Consider the following 26,995-nt stretch of genomic DNA (forward strand, 5'->3'; position numbering starts at 1 on the left):
AATATAACTTTTTTATAGTTGTTCTTTTTTTTTTTGTGGTGTATTGGTCTCTTCATAGATATTTTGGTTGCGGTATTATAAATCTAGGATGAAGATTCAATGAGGAAAATTTTTCGTCCATAAAAATATTTTCATATTCGCAAAGCTTTTAAATCTATTCAGAGAAAAAGAGATAATATTTTTCTATGTTGCGGCTCTTTTTGTGTATAATTAAAAATAAAAGAGATTATCTCTGTTTTTATTTTATAATTTTTTTTGTAATTAAATTCTATACCTCCTCTCAAATCATAATTTAACATAGAATTTATCTATTTTTTATTTAGTTTCAAATTTAATGTATACTCTACAATTTATAAATGCTACTTGCCTATTTTCTTGAATGAAAGCTTTTCTTTCATACAAAAAAATGCAAATAGAGTTGGGAATTTATTAGTTAATATAAGAAGGGAGTCTTAAATCATGTTACTACGGTGGAATGGATTCATCGACCACTAGAACTCCTATTTTGTTAATACAGTCTAGTCTTCCTAATTTTCCTTTCTGTCTTTATTTTCCTTCTAGTTTTTTTTAAAAAAAAAAAACAGAAAAGAAAAAGTGAAGAAACGAAAGACGGAGTAGCATCTTTAATTTGGTTTGCTTTATGGGAAGGCCATTGCCCATTTGCCCCCATTATATGATTCCATTAAGATGCATTAACAAAGTTTGGTTGGTGGGACATACATGAGACCATGGAACCATATTTGGTTGTGGATTCTCCAACAAATACATCCCACGCTTCAAAAGCTAATTGCAATTATATATACACTACTACTATACTACTATATACTCTCTCTCCATCCACCAAAAAATATTAATCTATTATTAAAGTACATTTAATGTGTGTTTCAACTTTCAAAAGCAATTATTAATAGTTAATCAATTTTTGGCCTAGTTATAATTAGTCTTGCAATACACATTAAAGATGCTAAAATAAACTCTAAATATTAGTTCTCCATCTCCACAACTTCGAAGCTTAGTGTGTTTTTCATCTTTAAATAAAAATACCACAAACCAAATGCAAAGTTTAGAGTTTTAATTTCTCTTATTTTATATGCCAAATTCAAAATTCCATCCACTTTCTTAGACTTTTATGTTTTATCCCGCCACAAATATATTTTTCTTTTTTTAAAAAAAAGAGATTGATTAGGATTTTTAATCCTCTTCTATAATATAAGGAGGAAAAAAATTACTTTTGTTGGGTGTATATACACAACAAGAGCATAGTAACGGCCTTTTTATACAAATAAATATGAAAATAATTATTTCTCTAAAAAAAATGGTCAAATAGGTAGAATTATTTTACTATTGGCTTCGTAAAATTGAAATGCACATCAATGGACAGCTAATACTCTGACGCGTGAAATGAAGCGTACGCAAAATAGAGTTATTGGCCATTTTTTACCTGAATAATAATAATAACTACAATAATAATAATAACAGTGACAAATCTAAAAGTTTTGGATTCTCTTACTGTTAACTTTGAAAAAAAAATATATGCAAAATTATGATGCTCATCTACTCAATAGGAATGGTAGATATTATTTTTATTTTTTCCTTTTGTATATAAGATCTTAAAAGCTAAAAAAATATTAAAAAATAAAAAAATCAAATATTAAAAATAAGATGTTACTTTTTATTTTTACTTCATATTTTTTATTAAATTCTAAAAATAAAAGACTAAAAATAAAAATAAAATAATAAAAATCCAAACACTTCCATAATTCACCCTATATATATATATAGTGGAGGGGATCAAGAGGCTTGTACGTAGAAGGAAGGATTACAATATTTCTAAAAAAATTGAGGATTAGAATAATTTGATAAAGAAAAAAATATTAAAAAATGAGTGAAATAAATGTCGAGAAAAAATTTCATAGGATAGATGAGCATCATATTTTTACATATTTAATTAAAAAAATTAATATATTTTGTAGCAATATTTTATTTTATTGTAATTTAAATATTATTATTCTTAATTTAAACATTATTATTATTATTATTATTATTGTTAATTTAAATATTATTATTATTATTCACCATTATTCATTTTGCGTGCTTCAAATGAGAAATGGCCAACTACTCTATTTTGTGTGCGCTTTTGCATGCGTCAATAATAAAACGGGTATGTGTATTTTAGTGACTATTTTTCTTTGTGCATATTTAAAAAATTATCATTTTTATATATTTATTTGTATAAAAAAAGCTGTAGAGTAACCAATAATTTTTTCGGGTTTGGTCAGATCCAACGTTTTCAGCATCAATATTCATGTATGACGGGCCTGCTTGTGATTTCGCGACAATTTCACAATTCAATTACGTATTCCACTTCCAATTAATTAAGAAATATCGTGTGTTTCAAATACCAAATAAATATTTTTGTTCTGTACAATTTATTTTATATTATCTCATGATCAATAATATCGGTCATTTTGAAATTAGTTTATATTTTATTAAAATTTTAATTTAAATTAAAAATAATAATAAATTTATAATGTTGATGTGAAAGTTAATTAATGGATCAAATTAATATATCTTTTTATGATATTGTTTAGTCTGATAAGGTAAATACTAATTTATCATAAATCTAATTTTTATTTAAAAATTTATTGTTAATAAATGAATTATTATATATATAAAACTATCAAGATTTATTTAAATAAACAAATAAATTAATTATTTGATGAATTTAAATGAGTTGACCAAAGCAATATATATTTATTTTCAGAGCACTTAAGAATTTTTTATTAATTAATTAAATTTAAAAAATAAAGAGTTAAAGAGAGAGAGAGAGGAGCATTGATAAGATAATCCAAATAAGTAATGATGAGGAATTCTAATTTACCCTTCTTAATTGTGTGTCCATGCGTGCATGTGCTAAGCATATATAGGTACATTTTAGCACATTTTTAAAGACTATGGGTGTGTTTGTAAAATATTTTGGAGAGGATAAAACTGCATTTCAATGTTTTGAATGCTGTTTTTTTATGTTTGATAATTTTTTTTTTTAACATTAACGTAATTTTGCATCTTAAAAACTCGTTCACTAGAAAAAAAATAATAGCTTCTGCATTTACTCAACGTAAATTTAGGTTGGTTGCTAATTATTATTAGTATTTCCATAATTTTTTAAATAAATATTGAGAATATTAAAATAATTATTCTAATTTTTGTGCACTATTTACTATTTTAATTTTTTATAATATGTATTATTATTCTTATTAGAAATGATAAATTAAATAAAAAATTAATTATAAATAATAATAAAAATATAACTTCTAAAAAATTAGAACAAAAAATAATAATAAAAATAAAATTTTTAAAAATATTTAAAAAAGTACTAAAATATGTTATTTATATATTATTTTTAATTTAATAAATAATATTAATTTTTACTATAAAAAAATACTTAAAAAGTTGTCAATTTTTATGTTATTTTTAATTTCATAAATAAATATTATGTTTTATTATAATAATAAAAAATTATAATATACTAAAATAGAGTATTATAAAAAAATATTATATAAAAAATATTAAAAAATATAAAAAAATTTAAATATACTTAAAAAAATAATATTATAATTTAATATTATATTTTTTAATAATTAATTAATTATTTATCTAGAAGTGATTTTAACTAATATTATCCAAACAATATTTATTTTATTAACATTAATTTTAGTAAAAATTACCAAACATAAATTATGTTGGCACAAACTCACTTTTACCTAAAACCAATTCTACGAAATCACTTCTATTCAAACTCCAGTTTAGCCAACGTAAATCCAAACACACACTATATCCCTAAAGTGATTTTTAAGATCGACGCGTGTATTAAAATTTTCTCAAAGATTTTAATTATATTCTTAAAATTAAAAAAATTATACTATATTAGTCTTTGACCTATTTTCTATTAACGCACTAACGTGATTTGATGACATAGACTTTTAGTGACATGTACCACCTCATAATTTGGCTACGTGTAACAGTATGATGATATGTCGGTCAGTGACACATGACATACTGACATGGATAATTTATGCCATGTATCATAATATTATTTTGTCACGTGTTGAATTATGCCACGTGTTAGATTATGCCACGTGTCACAATGTTATTTGTCCACGTGTCATCCACTATGTCATCATTATATATGCACCAAATTAGTCTCTTACGTCTCATGTTAGTCCCTGAAATTGAAGGTCGTGCACCAAACTAGTCATTTCATTAATTTGTTCTCTTTTTTTATAAATTCAAAATTTTTAATATCTTTGAATACACTAATTTTAATTTTATCTTTTCACAAATTATTTAAATACAAGTATTTTTACAAAATATTTTAAAAATTTTAGTTTTAATTATACAATTTTTTTATAATATTTTATTAAAAGAATTATATGAGATATTGATATTGATTTAGTAAAGAGTATAAGTTAAGAGTATAATAATATTTCTTAATACAAACTTTTTAATATTTAACACCTTAATAAATATTTTAAGAATACTTGATAAGGTACTTGTTAACTAATATAAATTCATTATTTCCAAAATATAAATTCATTATTTCCAACCGTTTTAAGAATGTTCAATTTTCCATATAATTGACTTCTCAGTAAATTAATAACATAGATTTATACTGTCGATTATAATAATTTATTTTATTTATAACTTAGCTAGCAGCCTTTTCATATATTGCACTAATAATTAATATAAGCACTTATTGTAACTATGTCTTGAACAGTATTAAAACGGATACAAATAAACACAAGAAGTAATAATAAAGTTATAGATTTAGCTAATATATACTCTAATAATACAAGTTAAAATTATTAATTAAAAATTTTATTACAAAAAATTGTATAATAAAAAATATAATTAAAATAAGTAAAAAAAAATATTGAAAATTTTAAATTTACAAAAAAAATAAAACAAACTGACGAAGGGATTAATTTAGTGCACGATATTTAATTTCGAGAAACTAAAATGAGTCATTTGATGCAAAATAAAGGACTAATTTGGTGCATATGTAATGACACATAGTGAATGACACGTGGACAAATAACATTGTAACACGTATCATAATCCTACACATGACAAAATAGCATTGTGACACGTGGTATAATCATCCACATCAACTTGCCACGTGCCACTGAACTACACGTCATCATACTGTTACACGTGACCAAATTATGAGATGACATGTGTCACCAAAGGTCTACGTCATCAAGCCACGTCAGCACATTGTTAACGAAATACAGGTTAGAGACTAAAATGGTATAATTTTTCCAATATCAGATACGTAATTGGTGCAATTAAAATTTTAGAGGCAATTTTAATGCACAACGTCAAGCTCAAAAACCACTTTAAAAATTTAGTACATTTTTAATATATGAAATACGAATTAATTATGTTATATAAATATTAAAATACAAAACATAATAAAAAATAATTAAATAATATATATTTATATATAAATATTTAATAATTAATTTAATAACTAATTTTTATAGATATTAGTAATATTTATATATAAATATATATTATTTAATTATTTTTAATTATGTTTTATATTTTAATATATTTTATATAAAATAATTAATTTAATAACTAATTTTTATATACATATAATATTTTTTGAATAATCATACATTTAACAAATCCAACACATAATTAAAATTTGAGCAAAAATATCTTTTTAGAACATGCATTAAGTATACCATAACATTATGAAAATATTTTACAAATTTCATATTCACATGAAAATATAAATATAATGACGCGATAAATTAATTATATAGAATTTAGTTCAAACATAATATTATATATTTAAATAAATATATAGAGATATTTATTTTATGTGTTAAATATTTTTATAATTAAATTTATTATAGATAATATATAAAAATAAATATTTAATTATTCTATTAATTTCTATAATTTTACTAAATTTTTAATTAAATCCTTATAATTTAAAAATTTATAATTAAATTCTTATATTAGATAAAAAAGAATTGATTAGGTCTCCTCAAACTATTTCTTTTAAAAGCTACAAAATACTTTTGGAAAATTTATTTTTGTATTTGATGTAGAATAAATTTTGAAATATTTTGAAAACAAATATTCTTGGATTATTGTGTTTTTTCTTAAAAAATTGGTGAGAATATAATTACAAATTTTAAAATATAAGAACCTAATTAAAAATTTAATAAAATTACAGAACTTAACAAAATAATTAAATTAAAAATAGATTATTTATCTTTTAATTTTGGAAAGGTACCAAAGTAATAATTATTTTGTTTCTCTCTTAATTTACTACGAATCATATGATTTTAGGAATGCTTAGAATTAACACAAGCGTGGTTCATGCCAACCCCAAATTCGTTGAATTGATACAGACTAGGAACCCATCCGATATTATGGGTAATAGTTTACGCATAATCATAAAAAGCTAATAATATCACTCTCTTTAATTTAGGAATCAGTAGCAATTTGCATGTTTCAGATAGTAATGAGTTGCACCGTGTGGGTGTGGCCACACTCTTTAACATATATATATGACCATTTCTAATTCCACTCATTTTTTTTATTTATTTTATAAAGGATTGATCAATGCCATCATTCATTAGTCAATTGTTCTATCCTTTTTGTTCTTAATGCCTTCACATCTCATGTATTCTAAAAGTCACTTTAATTAGGACAAAATTAAAGTTATTTTAAAGTAACGAATGAAATAATAACGAATGCATTATAGTTGATGGAGTTCCACTAATTAATAAAAAGGGCAAATCAGTTAGATAAATCAATGCCAATTTAATATTACATAAATAATTCAAATAGAAAATTGTTACGTGTATATTTTTAGAGGATATTTCTATGTAAATCAAAGTAGCCAAACTCAATTTAGTATAATTCTATATAAATTGAAATAGGCAAATTCGATTTAGTAGACATTCATATAAATCGAATTAGTCCCTATCGATTGATGGATGCAAGGTTAGGTTTCCATGTAAATCAAATTAAACTAGTTAGATTTATGCTAAATCGAAGTCTTCAAATTCGATTTACCTGCATCGAGATCAATATGAATAAATCAAATTATGGGAGGGATATTTACTATAATTTCAGCAACATATATATACTGGGTACTTCGATTTAGTAGGGTGCAAATATATATAAATAGTTGTAGAATGTGAATTTTTTATTATAGTGAGCCCCACAATGACTAGTGATGAGAGTTTCTTAATTTTGGTACATTATAGAGGGTCAATTAAGAAAAAAATACATTCCGAAATTAGGTTTACTCATAAAGATGTAGCGACCCTCAGTTTTAAAAATATAAATATAAATAAGTTATAATTTATTTCATAAATTAGAGTTTTCTATTTTTAGAAATTATTTTATTATCAATAATTGAACTAATTTTATAACTATTTGAATTCAATCAAATTCATATTATTATATATATTTTATGATAAAATATATTTTACATAATTAAAACTATAATTTTAGTCATTTATAAAAAATGAAACTTATATGTATATCTTAATTTGAGTAATTGATATTTTAATTTAGAAATAGAATTTAGTTAATAATATTATTATCGAGTTCGAGATCTGCCAATATAAATAAATATCGATACTTTTATTGAGCTTAACTTTGCTAATGTTTCACCAAATATCTTTCACTCTTAAGTTATTAATGTCATTTAGATTAATAATTCATATATTATTAACTTTATATATAAATTATTATTATTATTATTATTATTATTATTATAACTATTTGATTTACCTAATCTCAATTACTTAATATATATATATATATATATATATATATATATATATATATATATATATATATATATATATATATACTAAAGGCTATGCATATACGTATTAATGTATTTCAATCATTAATTCATTATATATAAATATGTCCATTAAAATTTATTATTATCGTTATATATATATAAAACAGGGGCGAAACTAGGTTGAAGTTGAGGGGAGTCAAAAATTAATCTTGTAAAAAAAAGAGTAAAATAAAATTTTTAAGAGAGGCTAAAATAAAATTTGTAGACAATTTATAAGAAAAAATTAAAATTTGGGAGGGACCATTGTTCCCTTTTGTTATATGTGGCTCCGCCCCTGATATAAAATATTAAGTGTTGTAATATAATATTATGTTATTATAATCTATTCTTTCTTCTAGTATAAGTATAGTCTATTATTATAATTCTTTTTCATAAAGTCATTTATATAATAAAGAAAGCCAAGGCGGCTTGCTTTCTTAAGTCGTACATATATATATCGGTGACATAGCTCATTTATCTTTTGGGTTTGGCCAACTGGAGTTTTAGGAGGCATAAACGATATATATATATATATATATATATATATATATATATATATATATATATATATATATATATATATATATATATATATATATATATATATCGGTGACGTAGCTCATTTATTTCTTGGGTTTGGCCAACTGGAGTTTTAGGAGACATAAACGATTCTGGACATTTTCTTCTTCGATAGTTCGGTCAGAAAGCTTTTTCGGAGCTTTGAATATTTTGATTCTGTACGAAGGTATGGTTTTGGTTTCTCGTAGTTAATGTTTAATGTCACGTGAAAACTTAGGCTATAAGACTTTAAGATAGGAATGAACTGAACGTATAATTGATGGATTGAGTATATGATATAAAATGTGTGGTTTAGCTATTGTTAATGATTACTATCTTTTCATGTGTTACATGCATGATTACTATCTTTTCATGTGTTACATGGCATTAATACCTTGTTCTCATCCCTTATCCATGTTGACCATGTTCATCTATTCTATCATTCATGACCTCTTGATTCATTAGTACATACCTTTTTACCATGTTTAATTACTTGATATATCCTAATTTTTACCTTGTGCAATTACATGACTTTTCATATCATTATAAATGTTCCTGATTTTATATTTTATTTAATTATTTAATATACCATAATTCTACCATATGCATTTACATGGCTTTTCATACCATTAACGTTCCTTTAATTTTGAAAGTACATGCCTTTCTACCATATTTTATTATTTAATGTACCATGATCCTACCATATGCACTTACATGGCTTTCCATCATTAACGTTTCCTTAATGTTAAGAGTACATACCTTCTTACCATGTTGTATCTAATTATTTAACATTCCCTAATTTTATTATGTACCCTTACATGACCTTTGATTACCGTTACATTATTATTATTCCTTTAATATTGAGAGTACATGATCCTTTTTGTGTCTTGTTCAAGGAACCCTATTTTATTATATACAACTAAATGACCCCTTATATCATTATGTTATTATTGCTCCTTTAATTTAAAAATCAAGGGTACATGCTTCTTATAATATCTAATCAAAGTATTTCAAATACTCCCTTTCTTATTATATGCACTTAGATTATATTTTATACAGTATATCATTAACATCTTCTTAGGGTCAAGGGTACATGTTTCCTTATAATTATTTTATTTCAACTAATTAATATCCCCCACTTTATTACATGAAATTATATTGACTTTTATACCATTAGATTAATATTAATATTTTCTTGAGTTAAAAAGTACATGCTCTCTTATAACTATTTTATTCAACTATTTAAAATATCCTATTTTTTATAATGTACATTTATTTTATATTATTAATACCCCTCTAGGGATGAGAATACCTACTTTCGTATAAAATCTTATTCAAACATGCTTATTTTATCATGATACATGTCTCTCCTCTTGCATGATCCATTCTTGTATATGCCTAAATAACCCTACTTGTTAAAGAACTGAGGGAATGATCCTTCGGTAAGGGAAGGTGACCCCCCAAAGACAAGATAATCGAGATGATCTTTCGGTAAGGGAAGGTGATCGAATCGAGATGATCCTTTGGTAAGGGAAGGTGATCGGCAAACTTTTGGGAACCTTCGGTAAGGGAAGGGAACTCCCATCAATTTTATATAATAAGATATCTTTGTTGATATAACTCTTTTCTTATATATGTCTAAATAACCTTGATTGTAAATTGAACTGAGGGAATGATCCTTCGGTAAGGGAAGGTGACCCCCAAAGACAAGATATCGAGATGATCCCTCGGTAAGGGAGGGTGATCGATCGAGATAATCCTTCGGTAAGGGAAGGTGATCGCCAAGACATTCGAGATAAGAACCTTCGGTAAGGGAAGGGGACTCTCATTTATACCGGTTTGAGCTCAATACCTTCCATAAAAGTTAAAAGTTAAGAAAGAAGAAAGCATGAATGAAAGTTTGATTTTTAATTTCTTTTCAGATTTATGTATGATTATGTTGATGCTACTTAGGATGTTATCCACCTATTTTTCCTATATGCTTTCTCTTCTTGCACACATGTTCTACAAGAAAGATGCATATTACATGCCATATGGGTCATCGTGGACCGACTTACAAAGACTGTCCACTTTCTACCAGTTAAGGCGACCGACTCATTGGAAAGACTAGCCACGCTGTATATCAAAGAGATCGTGAGGTTACATGGGGTACCAACAACCATAGTCTCGGATAGAGACCCAAGATTTACCTCGAGGTTTTGGAACGCACTGCAGAAGGCATTCGGGACAAAATTGTGCCTGAGCACATCGTACCACCCGCAAATAGATGGACAAACGGAGAGGACCATCCAGACGTTGGAAGACATGTTACGAGTTTGTGTCCTGGACAGACCAGGGAAGTGGGAGAGTCACCTACCACTGATCGAGTTTGCTTATAACAACAGTTACCATGGTAGCATCGGGATGGCACCATATGAGGCACTGTACAGGCGAAGATGCCAATCTTCTTTATGCTGGTACGGACCAGAAGATAAAGGCTACTTAGGACCGGAGTTAGTAAGACAGACCACAGAAGATATCAAGAGGATAAGAGAAAGAATGCGCACTGCCCAAAGTCGACAAAAGAGTAATGCAGATCAACGAAGAAAACCCCTCGAATTTCAGGAAGGCGATCACGTATTCCTAAAAATCACCCCCACCACCGGGGTAGGGAGGGCTCTTAAGGTACGAAAACTAAGCCCCCGGTACCTGGGTCCATTCCAAATCCTTCGGCGTATAGGAAAGTCGGCATACCAGCTTGCCCTACCACCAAATCTATCAAGACTACACAATGTGTTCCACGTGTCCCAACTCCGAAAATACCAGCACGATCCAAGCCATGTGTTGCAGCAAGAGGATGTAACACTCAAAGACGACATGACTTTTGAACTACCAGCCATAGAGATTGTAGACAGAAGCATGAAGCAACTAAGGAACAAGACGATACAACTGGTAAAAGTGGCATGGGGTAGCGGCAATTCCAGAGACTACACATGGGAAAAAGAGGCAGACATGAGACAGAAGTTCCCGAACTTATTTACAGGTAACAATCATGGTGAGGATCTCCTTTTCTCCACAACAATAGGAAATTCCAGTAAGACCCCTAAGTTATTTAAGACGACCCTTATCGACCAAGTTCAGACATGGAATTTGGGGACAAATTCTTTTCTTACAGGGGTGATAATGTAACAACCACCCCTTCTAGAAACAAAATTAAACTTCGAAGTTTGAAAATCAATTAGGAGATAAGATTAGAATTTTTGAAATTTTGGATAGGAACCTAGTAACCACCCTCAGTTTGAAATTTAAAATATCCCAACCACCCCATCCCCAAACGTATATAAATAGGGGAGCACCCATAGGTAGAAAATCACTCTTCTCAAATACTAATCCTCTCCCTTCTCTCTCTACAAAGAAATAATATTCCGTGGGCAAACATAAGAGGCAAGCTCGAAGAAGCGTTAGGAAAAAAAGTAGGGAATTATGTTTTTTTTAATGCTTGGCATGTGTTATGTTTCATTTTTATATTATTACTTTCTTCCATTCACGAATGTTATCATGACATTAATTTTCTTTCACTCATCTTTCAATCATGTTGAGCATGTCTTTCCACCATGTCTTTCACGTCTTCTTGAATCATTATTATATGTCTCCTTATGATGTTCATTCAGTTATTTACTATACCCATTTTGTGCTCTTTCATATAATTATGTTGTTAATATTCCCTTTGGGTCGAGAGTACATGCCCTCTTATAATGCTTATTCAATATCCTATATTATTGTATTAATATTCCCTTAGGGCCGGGAGTACATGCCTTCTTATGTCTTGTTCAACATATAGGCATATGTGTGATCTCTTACATGGTTATATTATTATTTATAATATTTTAATTCAATTATTTAACATACCTTATTCTATTATGTGCATCCATGTGACCTATTATATCATTATGTTATCATTATTCCTTTAAAGTCAAGAGTACATGCTTTCTCAAATATTTTGTTTAAAAATTTAATCCTATGTGCATCTATGTGATCTCTTCTATCACTATTCCTTTAAGGTCAAGAGTACATGTTTTTCTTCAAAATATTTAATATTCTTATTATGTACACTTATATGATCGCCAGCACCATTATATTGTTTTAAGATCGAGGATACACAACTTCTTTAATATTTTGTGCAATTATTTAAAATGCCACATCCTCTGCACTTGATCTGACCTCTTTTAATCCATGCTATTATATTACCAAGATCTTTTAATTGGAAAATCCATACATATGTTAGAGTCTCATGATTTTTATATATCCCTTTATCATCATAATTGTCCCTTTTCTTGCATGATCCCTTCTCATATGATTTTTCTCTTGTGTACGTTTAAACAACCTAAATGTAAATTGAACTGAGGGAATGATCCTTCGATAAGGGAAGGTGACCCCCAAAGACAAGATATTGAGATGATCCCTCGGTAAGGGAGGGTGATCGATCGAGATGATCCTTTGGTAAGGGAAGGTGATCGCCAAAACGCTTGGGATAAGAACCTTCGGTAAGGGAAGGGGACTCCCACATTTTTATACCGATTTGAGCTCAATACCCTCCATAAAAGTTATAAATTAAGAAAGAAGAAGGCACAAATGAAAGCTTGAGTTCTATGTTTTTCCTTAGATTTAATTATGATTATGTTGATGTTATCATTCTATCTTCCTATATGTGTCCCTTTTTTTTTTGCACACATGTTTTACAAAAGAAAAGATGCATACTACATGCCATGTTATACGCTTCTTTTTTTTAAATCCCGCACGTGGGCTGGAGATGGATATAGAGGTGTTGCATAGCACTCCTACTGAGACGCTAGGTTCTCACTCCCTTTCTTTTCCCATACTGTCTCCAGAGGAACATGGCACAGCGGATAGAGACGACGCAGTGCCCCCGAGGGTAACTTCTGAGTATGACCCCTCGAAGCACGCGTGGGTAGTTGCGACCACTACTACCATGCTCCAGACTATCTATTTAGGTCGAGAACCTGTGGAAGAAGGACCCCAACTGCCCGTCGTAACCTTCCTAGATAAGAATGCTTCGACATCTAGAAAGCGGTCACCTAAGGTGGTACACCTCGAGTCCGACTCCGAGGCCGAGGGAGAGGAATCCGACAACCCTGACCAGAAGGAAGACACCATGGAGGAGGATCCATAGGAGGAGTTGAACCCTTGCGGAAGTCCAAAGGTGGAATACGTGCCCTACTCCCCCACTTCGGCACCCCGTCGAGTTTTGGTTCACCCCACGCAACGGAACCGGGTCTTCACTGCGCAAAAGGGTGTTGGAGGGAGACCCCTGGTACCTCAATTCGTGAATAACTGAAGACTCCTGATCAAGGATAGGATAGGACGCAAGTATGGGAGCCTCTTCGACGAGATTAGTTTAGGACGTAGTTAGTTTCTTTCCTATTTTAGTTTCCTATAAGTATTTTTATTTTGAAACGTACTCATGGTTAAGAGGTTTATTTCACTTTAATTCAAATTCCAACGCTTTAGCGCTACTCATTTTCCGCTCTACGCGTATTTCCTCCTGCCTCACGTAACGATTAAGTCATTCTTTTTCTTGGATCAAGTGTGGCACCTTATTTTAAAGACCTCCACGATAGTATAAAACTTAGGGTGTTACATTATTGGTATCAGAGCAAAGTCGATCCTAGGAGATATGACTAATGAAACCTCTTCCTATGGTTATCTATAAACAGGGGACCCATGGCAAGTCGTGGACGCCCGCGTGGAACAGGCTCGAGCTCCTCAACCCTAGCAAAGCACATGAAGGAGATGGCCAAGGCAATGAAGGAGCAGGCCCAAGCCACTACTCTGATGGCTCAACAACTGTCCACTGGGGGCAGGGACCCCAATACTCCCAGACTAGAGGAGGGACAAACCCGTACAACTTTTGCTAACTTCAAGAAGATTGGTCCGCCTGAATTCTGTGGGGCCCTCGACCCTGATAAGGCAGAGGAATGGCTGACAGAAATGGAGAAAGTATTCACAATTTTTCCATGCACTGAGGTGCAGCAAGTGAATTACGCTACCTTCATGCTCAAAGCTGATGCCGAATTTTGGTGGGATGGAGCAAGACGGTTGTTGGAGGATGCTGGAACAGATATCAGCTGGGCCACCTTCAAGGAAGCTTTTTACAAGAAGTACTTCCCCCTTTCTGTTCGAGAGTCCAAGAAGATGGAGTTTCTTCAGCTGAAGCAAGATAGGATGAGCATTGCAGAATACACAGAGAGGTTCGAGAGGCTCTGCAAATTTTTCGCAATGTATAAGGCTAATCCAGATGAAAAGTGGAAATGTATGAAGTATCAAGGAGGGCTCAGGGCAGAGATCCTAACCGCAATAGCCCCACTGGAAATCCGGGAGTTCTCCTCCCTTGTTAGCAAGTGCCAAGTGATCGAGGAATGCACCAAGAAACTAGCGTCAGAAAGAAGCGAGGCTTTCAAGAAAAGGCAGCTGAATCAAGGATTCTCTCAGCAGCTGTCGTAGAAGAAGGCCGAAGACCTACAGGAAGGCAATCTCAATAGGGCACGAACCGCCAGAAACCTCCCACTGCCACCTCACCAAAGGCCACCGAACTCAAGGAGTGTGCCTCGTGTGGAAAGCAACATAGGGGCAGGTGCCTGGCCGGGCAAAATGTCTGCTTCCGGTGTTTCCAGCCAGGACATATCGCCAGGGAATGTCCAGCAGTTCCCCCACCCTCTGCCGATGCACCCCAACGTCAAGGACGAGTCTTTGCCCTCAGTAGCGAGGAAGCCCACCAGTCAGAAGATCGAATCGAGGGTAAGTGCACAATTAATGGAGCTCCTTTAACTATCCTATACGATACCGGTGCTTCTCATTCATTTATATCTCTCTCTGCTACTAGTAGAATCAGTTTATGCATGACCAAACTACCATCTGTCCTACTAGTGACCACCCCAGCCGGTAAGAGTGTCGAAACTCAGCAGGTTTGTCAGAGGGTTTGCATCCTCATTTCAGATAGATTATACCTTGCTGACCTAGTGTGCCTCCCTTTAGTAGGATTAGACATCATCCTAGGAATGGATTGGCTCAACGAAAACCGAGTCTTGTTGGATTATTTTGAGAGAAAAGTCATCTTCCCTTCTCAATCCATACGAGACACACGTGATCTTCCAAGATCTTCCGAAGACACACGTACAAGGCAAGGATATGCCTTGCTAAACTCGGTAAAAGCAGATTCCCATTAGGAGTTCTGTGAGATACTAGTAGTACAAGACTTTTCAGATGTCTTCCCCGAAGATATACCCTCGTTTCCCCCAACATGAGAGGTTGAGTTCTCCATAGAACTGATGCCTGGGACAGGGCCAATCTCCATAGCCCCTTACCGGATGGCTCCATTGGAACTCACTGAACTGAAGAACCAACTAGAGGAGCTGCTACGAAAAGGATTCATCCGACCAAGTGCCTCTCCCTGGGGAGCTCCGGTATTGTTTGTGAAGAAAAAGGACGGCAGCATGCATCTCTGCGTGGACTATAGGCAACTCAACAAAATCATGGTGAAGAACAAGTATCCCCTCCCAAGAATAGATGACTTAATGGACCAACTACAAGGTGCAACAGTGTTCTCAAAGATCGACCTGAGATTAGGGTATCATCAAATAAGGGTAAGAGAGGAAGACATTCCAAAGACAGCATTTCGAACGAGATACGGACACTACGAGTTCACAGTAATGTCTTTTGGGTTGACCAATGCCCCCGCCGTCTTTATGGACTACATGAATAGAATTTTTCGACCTTACCTCGACGGTTTCATGGTGGTATTCATAGATGATATTTTAATTTTCTCCAAGACAGAAGAAGAACACAGGGAGCACTTGCGTGTAATACTGGGGACCCTTCGAGAGAAAAAGTTGTACGCGAAACTATCCAAGTGTGAGTTTTGAATGAAGGAGGTACAATTTCTTGGACATATGGTTTCCGGCAACGGAATATCAGTAGATCCCAGTAAGATAGACTCGGTACTAAACTGGGAAAGGCCGACGTCAGTCACAGAAATAAGGAGTTTTTTAGGATTGGCGGGCTACTATAGAAGGTTCATAAGAGGGTTTTCTCAACTAGCCCTGCCGTTAACTCGTTTAACCAGGAAGGATACCCCGTTTACTTGGACGCCAGATTGCGAAAGAAGCTTCCAGGAGTTAAAGTGTCGCTTGACATCCGCCCCAGTACTAGCCTTACCTAACCCCGACATGGCCTTCGAAGTTTACTGCGATGCCTCAGGACAAGGATTGGGTTGCGTACTAATGCAATGCAAAAAGATAGTGGCGTATGCGTCAAGACAACTGAAGACCCATGAAGCCAACTATCCAACTCACGACCTTGAACTAGCCGCGATAGTATTTGCGTTGAAGACATGGAGGCATCATTTGTACGGAGTTGGGTTTCAAGTATTCTCCGATCATAAGAGCTTAAAGTACCTGTTCGACCAGAAGGAACTCAACATGCGACAAAGGAGGTGGATGGAGTTTCTTAAAGATTATGACTTTGTTCTAAATTACCACCCAGGAAAGGCTAACTTGGTGGCTGACGCTCTGAGTCGGAAGGTACTCAAGGCATCATGGCTAATGATAAAAGAGGCAGAGTTGATAAAGAATTTCAGAGACATGAACTTACAAGTCACCCTCGCTCCAAAAAGCATACGTCTGAACCACCTAACAGTGGCAAGTCAATTCAAAGAACAAATAACTAAGGCACAGAGTTCCGATCCTGATTTTCAAGAAACCCTGCGCCTTGTCAAAGAAGGAAAATTGAAAGGCTTCACCGAAGGAGAGGACAAGGTGTGGAGATACCAAGGACGAATTTGTGTCCCAAAGGAAGGTGATCTTCAAAGCAAGATTGCGGAAGAAGCCCACAAAGGAGATTTTACCATTCATCCTGGCATGACGAAGATGTACCATGATTTGAAAAAGATGTTCTGGTGGCCATAGATGAAAATGGATTTAGCTACAGTCGTGAATATATGTCTGGTTTGTCAGAAGGTAAAAATCGAACATCAGAAACCATCAGGGGTATTGCAACCCCTTGGCATCCCAGAGTGGAAATGGGAGGACATATCGATGGATTTCGTCATGGGACTACCTCGTACTCAAGCAGGGCGTGACGCTATATGGGTCATCGTGGACCGACTTACAAAGACTGCCCACTTTCTACCAGTTAAGGCGACCGACTCATTGGAAAGACTAGCCACGCTGTATATCAAAGAGATCGTGAGGTTATATGGGGTACCAACAACCATAGTCTCGGACAGAGACCCAAGATTTACCTCGAGGTTTTGGAACGCACTGCAGAAGGCATTCGGGACAAAATTGTGCCTGAGCACATCGTACCACCCGCAAACAGATGGACAAACGGAGAGGACCATCCAGACGTTGGAAGACATGTTACGAGCTTGTGTCCTGGACAGACCAGGGAAGTGGGAGAGTCACCTACCACTGATCGAGTTTGCTTATAACAACAGTTACCATGGTAGCATCGGGATGGCACCATATGAGGCACTGTACGGGCGAAGATGCCAATTTCCTTTATGCTGGTACGGACCAGAAGATAAAGGCTACTTAGGACCGGAGTTAGTAAGACAGACCATAAAAGATATCAAGAGGATAAGAGAAAGAATGCGCACTGCCCAAAGTCGACAAAAGAGTTATGCAAATCAACGAAGAAAACCCCTCAAATTTCAGGAAGGCGATCACGTATTCCTAAAAATCACCCCCACCACCGGGGTAGGGAGGGCTCTTAAGGTACGAAAACTAAGCCCCCGGTACCTGGGTCCATTCCAAATCCTCCAGCGTATAGGAAAGTCGGCATACCAGCTTGCCCTACCACCAAATCTATCAAGACTACACAACGTGTTCCACGTGTCCCAACTCCGAAAATACCAGCACGATCCAAGCCATGTGTTGCAGCAAGAGGATGTAACACTCAAAGACGACCTGACTTTTGAACTACCAGCCGTAGAGATTGTAGACAGAAGTATGAAGCAACTAAGGAACAAGACGATACAACTGGTAAAAGTGGCATGGGGTAGCGGCAATTCCAGAGACTACACATGGGAAAAAGAGGCAGACATGAGACAGAAGTTCCCGAACTTATTTACAGGTAACAATCATGGTGAGGATCTTCTTTTCTCCATAACAATAGGAAATTCCAGTAAGACCCCTAAGTTATTTAAGATGACCCTTATCGACCAAGTTCAGACATGAAATTTGGGGATAAATTCTTTTCGTACGGGGGTGATAATGTAACAACCACCCCTTCTAGAAACAAAATTAAACTTCGAAGTTTGAAAATCAATTAGGAGATAAGATTAGAATTTTTGAAATTTTGGATAGGAACCTAGTAACCACCCTCAGTTTGAAATTTAAAATATCCCAACCACCCCATCCCCAAACGTATATAAATAGGGGAGCACCCATAGGTAGAAAATCACTCCTCTCAAATACTAATCCTCTCCCTTCTCTCTCTACAAAGAAATAATATTCCGTGGGCAAACACAAGAGGCAAGCTCGAAGAAGCGTTAGGAAAAAGAGTAGGGAATTATGTTTTTTTAATGCTTGGCATGTGTTATGTTTCATTTTTATATTATTACTTTCTTCCATTCACGAATGTTATCATGACATTAATTTTTTTTCACTCATCTTTCAATCATGTTGAGCATGTCTTTCCACCATGTCATTCACATCTTCTTGAATCATTATTATATGTCTCCTTATGATGTTCATTCAGTTATTTACTATACCCATTTTGTGCTCTTTCATATAATTATGTTGTTAATATTTCCTTTGGGTTGAGAGTACATGCCCTCTTATAATGCTTATTCAATATCCTATATTATTGTATTAATATTCCCTTATGGTCGGGAGTACATGCCTTCTTATGTCTTGTTCAACATATAGGCATATGTGTGATCTTTTACATGGTTATATTATTATTTATAATATTTTAATTCAATTATTTAACATACCTTATTCTATTATGTGCATCCATGTGACCTATTATATCATTATGTTATCATTATTCCTTTAAAGTCAAGAGTACATGCTTTCTCAAATATTTTGTTTAAAAATTTAATCCTATGTGCATCTATGTGATCTCTTCTATCATTATTCCTTTAAAGTCAAGAGTACATGTTTTTCTTCAAAATATTTAATATTCTTATTATGTACACTTATATGATCGCCAGCACCATTATATTGTTTTAAGATCGAGGATACACAACTTCTTTAATATTTTGTGCAATTATTTAAAATGCCACATCCTCTGCACTTGATCTGACCTCTTTTAATCCATGCTATTATATTACCAAGATCTTTTAATTGGAAAACCCATACATATGTTAGAGTCTCATGATTTTTATATATCCCTTTATCATCATAATTGTCCCTTTTCTTGCATGATCCCTTCTCATATGATTTTTCTCTTGTGTACGTTTAAACAACCTAAATGTAAATTGAACTGAGGGAATGATCCTTCGATAAAGGAAGGTGACCCTCAAAGACAAGATATCGAGATAATCCCTCGGTAAGGGAGGGTGATCGATCGAGATGATCCTTTGGTAAGGGAAGGTGATCGCCAAAACGCTTGGGATAAGAACCTTCGGTAAGGGAAGGGGACTCCCACATTTTTATACCGATTTGAGCTCAATACCCTCCATAAAAGTTATAAATTAAGAAAGAAGAAGGCACAAATGAAAGCTTGAGTTCTATGTTTTTCCTTAGATTTAATTATGATTATGTTGATGTTATCATTCTATCTTCCTATATGTGTCCCTTTTTTTTTTTTGCACACATGTTTTACAAAAGAAAAGATGCATACTACATGCCATGTTATACGCTTCTTTTTTTAAAATCCCGCACGTGGGCTGGAGATGGATATAGAGGTGTTGCATAGCACTCCTACTGAGACGCTAGGTTCTCACTCCCTTTCTTTTCCCATACTGTCTCCAGAGGAACATGGCACAGCGGATAGAGACGACGCAGTGCCCCCCGAGGGTAACTTCTGAGTATGACCCCTCGAAGCACGCGTGGGTAGTTGCGACCACTACTACCGTGCTCCAGACTATCTATTTAGGTCGAGAACCCGTGGAAGAAGGACACCAACTGCCCGTCGTAACCTTCCTAGATAAGAATGCTTCGACATCTAGAAAGCGGTCACCTAAGGTGGTACACCTCGAGTCCGACTCCGAGGCCGAGGGAGAGGAATCCGACAACCCTGACCAGAAGGAAGACACCATGGAGGAGGATCCATAGGAGGAGTTGAACCCTTGCGGAAGTCCAAAGGTGGAATACGTGCCCTACTCCCCCACTTCGGCACCCCGTCGAGTTTTGGTTCACCCCACGCAACGGAACCGGGTCTTCACTGCGCAAAAGGGTGTTGGTGGGAGACCCCTGGTACCTCGATTCGTGAATAACTGAAGACTCCTGATCAAGGATAGGATAGGACGCAAGTATGGGAGCCTCTTCGACGAGATTAGTTTAGGACGTAGTTAGTTTCTTTCCTATTTTAGTTTCCTATAAGTATTTTTATTTTGAAATGTACTCATGGTTAAGAGGTTTATTTCACTTTAATTCAAATTCCAACGCTTTAGCGCTACTCATTTTCCGCTCTACGCGTATTTCCTCCTGCCTCGCGTAACGATTAAGTCATTCTTTTTCTTGGATCAAGTGTGGCACCTTATTTTAAAGACCTCCACGATAGTATAAAACTTAGGGTGTTACATCAGGTTGGCTGTATAACCGACAGATGAGACTCATCAGCCATAGGACAGGCATGCATCATATGCATTTGTTTGCTTTGTTTGAGTGTGTATTGTTTTAGTTTGCTTAACTGCTAAATTCTGTTTATCTGCTACTTGTTCTACTTGCTGTAAATGCTTCTCTATCTGTGTTTTCCTTGCTTGAATTGTATGTGTATGTTTTCTGAGAAACTTTTCTTGGCGGAGGTGTGAAGGGGGTTGTCCTACGGGTGATTCAGAGGATTAGAAGTGACAGAAAGTAGAATGTTAGGTTAAAGTTAGATTCAGAACTAGAATACCTTAGATAACTTACCTAATTCTGGTTTAGTTGAATCATTAAGATGAAGTCTGAGTGTTGAAGTTCTAAGAATGCCTCTGGTTTTCTCGGTACATTTTATATTAACTATGCGGACACTTTTACCATATTGAGAACCTCCGGTTCTCATTCCATACTATGTTGTTATTTTTCAGATGCAGGTCGAAAGATATCTCATTAAGCGTCTGGACACCTGAAGCAAAGTGATTACTGAGTTATTTTGGTGTGCAGTGATGTATATACACGTACTTAGCTTTCTCTCCACATAACTTATTCTTTTTTATCCTCTTAGAGGTTTATGGAGAGGCAGGATTTTGTTTATGTACATCTTGGGTTTTGGATACATATATATATATATATGTCAATATTCTCCGGCCAGCCTTGACTTCGCAGACTGAGTTAGGAGCTTGTTATTTTGTACTTTTGGCTTTCTATTCCTACTTTTATTATCTTACGTTTGATAGTTATAGTTTGCCTCTCATGCAAGTTGTTCCGTTTCGGAGCGTGGCACTTTTCATTTTGCGATTTTGTTTTACCCATTTTTCAAGGCTCCTAGTCTATTATCTTCTTTCTACTATTATAAGTATGTATTTTAATTTTTTAGAAGTCGTAATACCTCGCCACCTCTGCTTTATGACTTAAGCGTAAGGCTCTGTGTGATAGGGTGTTACAAAAGATCTGATTAGTATTTTCATGAAACCTTCGACAAGTTTCACTGAGTTTCAGGATACTATAATTCAAAAACTGGGGCTGCAAGGTGTGAAACGGGTGAAAAAGTTATTCTACAGAATTTCAATATCTGTTTTGTGGGATGATGTGAAGTATGATTCATTCGTCATAAGCAATGACGAAGATCTAGAAGTTCTGTTCCATTGTCGTCGGTAATTTCTGGAGGTGAGGACTCCTGAGCCGTTGGCCAAGCTTGTGGATGTGGTCTCTAGTTCAAGAGGTTCTAACTGAAATCCTCTACCTTCAGCCACAGCAGCTTGCTCTAGTTCGAGGTCTGTTGGTGCCTCTTCATCTCTGCATGATTGAGCCTGAGGCAGTTTTGGTGGCCTTCCCGTCCTTCATTGCTGATCTAAATCGCACTCGTGACAGAGAAAAGGTTGACACTATGCCCGTAGTTGATGTTGCGATTGTGATGGCCGGCATTGATGATGTGTTACCAGAATCCTGACAGGGCGGAGCACCGGATAGTATGGAAGATGTATTTCATGATGAGGATGATGATGATGTGGAGCCTACCACGATTGCCGATGATAGCAATGATGAGGATGCGAGGAATACTCTACCTGGGGGTGGTGGAGCAGCTAGTTCAGGAACTCCGCAATACCCCTCCCCCACCCCCCGACGCACTTTTCAGCTTTGGACTTGGATGTCATGAGATAACAGGGGGAACTTTCCGTTCCTGTCGGGTTTGGGACTAGAGACACACAGAATACAGGAGGACTAACTGATTTCTAAGTTGGTCAGCAAATTCAGGATAAAGAGGAGGTTGTGTTGCATGAAGACTTACAGCATCTGACGTAGAGTTGTGTATAAAGTGTTGGAATATGATTATCGCAAGTACCATGACAAGTGTAAGTATTTCGGCAACAGGTGCACATGGTTGATTCGTATCAGTCTCTGACAGCAGAGGTATTTGAGAGATAAAATGGTACAATGGTTTGCATACTTGTCTGGCCACTTCGATATCCAGTGATCACAGGAGGCTAGATTACCATGTGATCTCGGCTTTCATACTACCTATGATTAAAGCCGATGCTGCAGTGTCAATCAAGGTGTTTTAGAATGTGACAGAGGCCCATTTTGGTTTCAAACCGACTTATAGGAGGGTTTGGATGGCTAAGCAGATGGTCGTGGCTCAAATTTACAAAAACTGGAAAGATTCATATAATGAGTTTCCGCGATGGGTTCTTGGTGTGCAGATGACGATGACGGGTAGTGTTGCAGTGTTGAGTAGGACAACCATGTAGAGCAGCCACCTGATATGCATATGAGTACTGGACTTGTCGCTGAAGAGCTGCATCGATAGTAACATCATAATGTACACTCTAGCATACCTCCGGACTGTCTCCCCGTCTGCCCCCTCGGGAAGGTCACTGAACATGTGCTGCATCCAAGTGCACTTCACAGTGAACTTGTCGATGTAGTCCAGTGGCGGCATCACATCCAACAACTCCTCAAACCAAGTCCACGCCGGACGGCCTCCTCCGATGTACCGTTCGAAGTCCGTTAAATATTCACTGACGTACTGACCGTTGATCAGGAGCCATAGCTGGTAGGCTACATCCTGTAACGTAACTGTGTACTCACTGAACGACAAATGAAAGGTATGAGACTCCGAACGCCATCTCTCCACAAATGCACTGACTAATGGCTCATCCAACTTAAACCAGTGGTCATTGAGTCTCGCGAGATGAGGCAGGCCAGCCATCTAGACGTACGACTTGATCATATCGTCTAACGGCATACCATGTTGCCTCCTCATGCTCGAGATGCAACGATGGAGATGCATGACATTGAAAAAATACTCTTACAATCATAAAACTTTTCAAAAAATATATTATCTAAAACGTAATTTTTATTGTAGATTTACTTTAATAAGATATCTATTAAACTCTCAGAATCCCTTATCCAACATGCATTTTTTATTTGTATACTCTAACAGACTACCATCCTTGTATCAATACTCTAACTCCTGTTCGAGATTTACAGATTCTATCAATTATAATTTTCAAGTTCTACACAGTTTAATATCAGTAAGTAGCTTCTAACACATTGCTACCCCTAAATCAAACCTCTAACTATTGCTTGAAGTTTACACATTCTAATCATGTTAGTAAATAAGATCTAACCGATTTAAACAAAACTAACACATAGTTTATTTCTTATAGAAAATAAAAGAAAATTTAAATTTTATTTTGCTAACCTCGTCATGCACGCTACCAGTGATATGTGCAACTCCATCCAAGCGGTAGATTCGATTCGGGTCGTCTTTCATTTTGATAGGCTGCGATGCTTTCTCTGGATTTAGTGGAGTATGGGGTGGTGAAATGTAATTCAAATGAAGTGAATTTGAATTATATATATATATATATATATATATATATATATATATATATATATATATATATATATATCCACCGTGCATGTAAATCGAAACAGGGCAAGTAGATTTACATGGAGCACTCATTCTTATATAAATCGAATTATAGGAGGTAGATTTACTATTGGGTAAATCGAAACCACCCAATTTGAATTACCATGGATACAAAATCATGGGGTAATTCAAACTAATCTCATTCAAATTACTATGAATAGGTGAAACCGGCTGCGTTGTTTACTAAATTTATAAAGCCTGTATCAATTTACTTAAAGCATGCTTAAATCGAGATGATGTTATTCGATTTATATATATCTCAATTTTTTTAATAAATCTATGCAGTCAGATTCGAATTACTACTAAAAATTATAATTTAAATGATGCTGATTCGATTTACATAATAACACTTTCTAAAAGATTCACGTACCATTATTTAATTTAGGTGATATACGTAATTTTTTCAAATATTTAATTTATCTCCGTCATTTGTCCTAATAAAAATATTATATGTAGATACATTAACAAGAGGAAGAATCAGTATATTGTTAGTTAGAGGGACAAATAATTCATTTATTTAATCCATAGTTTCGAATTCGAATTTAAACTATAAAATATTCAATATTATAAGAATTATGCTCGTATGAGTTCTCAAAATTTTGAATAAGAAAATTGATACCTGTTATTTTAAAATGAGATAAGCTAAAAGACCAACAAACAAAAAGAAGAAAATGAGAAAAAATAGAGTTCATCAAACGAAACAAGAGTTAATTATTAAATTAATACAAGAAAAATTTTAACGCTAATAAAAATAATCATAAAATTATAAATGAGTATTTTTTAAAAGATTTTAAAATTTGATAAAAAATAATTAAAAAAACGTTAATTATTCTTATTTTTATTAACAAAAAAATGCTAAGGTGACTAATAAAATGAATGACTTAGTTAAATGTGTTTAAGTCCATAATTACATGTTATTTTTTATTTTAAAATAATAATTACATGATATTTTAATTGTTTTAAAAAATATAAAGGAGAATCTCAATTTCTAAATCAAATTATTACAATCCTAGCCCTATTTTTTTATGTGTTCAAATTGGTAAAAATAGTAGAAAAAACTCTACTATGTTGAATGAAGATTCCTTCGTCACGTGCCAAACGTGCGTGTCATGAGAATTTATACGCATGTATCCTAAATTGTAAAGCGCACCTGAATATTTATCGGTGTAAAAAAATAAGTACAAAAGTCGATCTCAATTGTAAAAAATTTTGTCAAACAATTAATAGTAAACTAAAGCTAATCTTAATGTTTTTTTTTGACAGAAAAAAACATATCATTTAGAAAAAAGTCAAATGACACTTACAGATAACAGAGATAAATTAAATATAAAATTAGAGAAGATGATTAGATAAATTCTATGCTGAACTATAAATTGAAAGTAAGCCTAACGTTCGATTACAAAAAATTTTAACTAGTAAAAACATAGACAGATCTAAATTTCTATGATTTCTAAATCAACATTAAAAGTGATGTAACATGTTAAAAAATCCGTTCTTCTTCTCTGCTTAAAACCGCATCCTCCTCTGGTCTAAAGATATTTTCATGAACAACACTAAACTTCAATGTATACTCCAAGTTCTGGTAGATCTGTACCAACCTACTCACACTACCAATAAAGAGAGGACAATAAACTACTACAAAAGAAGAGAAAATACACCACATAGAGATATTAAAAAAATATAAACTAAAATAAAATAAAAGATAAACAGAAAAGACGTGAGAAAAGAAGCAATGGAGATAAAGAAGAGAGGGGTAGGAGATGAAAGAACAGAAAACAGATTGGAGAAGAAAAGGAATGTGCGAAAAAAAACAGAATTAAGGAAAATGAAAATGAAAGAAAGCAAGAAAAGAAAGGAAAAGAGAAATAAAGTAAGACGAAGGAGAGAGGAGAGGGAGGCCACCACCTTACCAGGTTAGCGGTGGCGGCGGGCGGCGGCGACAGCCTCTCTCTAAGACAACACAAAAATAAAAAAGGTTCAAACTCTAACAGAGAGAAAAGAGACAAACCAATCTTAATGTTAAGACTTTGTAATCACAAATATTATTTAGTATGTTTAGAATATTTGTGGATGTTTTAGTACATGAACTTGATCGAATAATGAAACGATTTTACAAGTGGATTTGGTTTATTGGGGTAAAGTGACCAAAATATTTTGCATATGATAGTAATATATATTTTATATTATTATTATTAATATTATTATAGTTGTAAAGATAGTAATATAAAATATATTTATTGATAATGAAATATATAAAAATTTTAGATTTAATGTTTTTGTAAATCGTTAAAATATTTTATATTATGTAAT

At 33.7% G+C, this 26,995-nt stretch overlaps 1 protein-coding gene across 1 annotated transcript; it reads right to left on the bottom strand.

Moving 5' to 3' along the window:
* Positions 1–23,392: 23,392 nt before the first annotated feature.
* LOC112705032 (protein MAIN-LIKE 2-like) lies at positions 23,393–23,959 on the bottom strand. The gene has a single exon (XM_025755892.1). It carries the CDS (start codon positions 23,957–23,959, stop codon positions 23,393–23,395), a length of 567 nt encoding a protein of 188 aa, XP_025611677.1.
* Positions 23,960–26,995: the final 3,036 nt, after the last annotated feature.

The sequence above is a fragment of the Arachis hypogaea genome, chromosome 8, assembly GCF_003086295.3.
Source record: "Arachis hypogaea cultivar Tifrunner chromosome 8, arahy.Tifrunner.gnm2.J5K5, whole genome shotgun sequence".
Taxonomy (NCBI): Eukaryota; Viridiplantae; Streptophyta; class Magnoliopsida; order Fabales; family Fabaceae; genus Arachis; species Arachis hypogaea.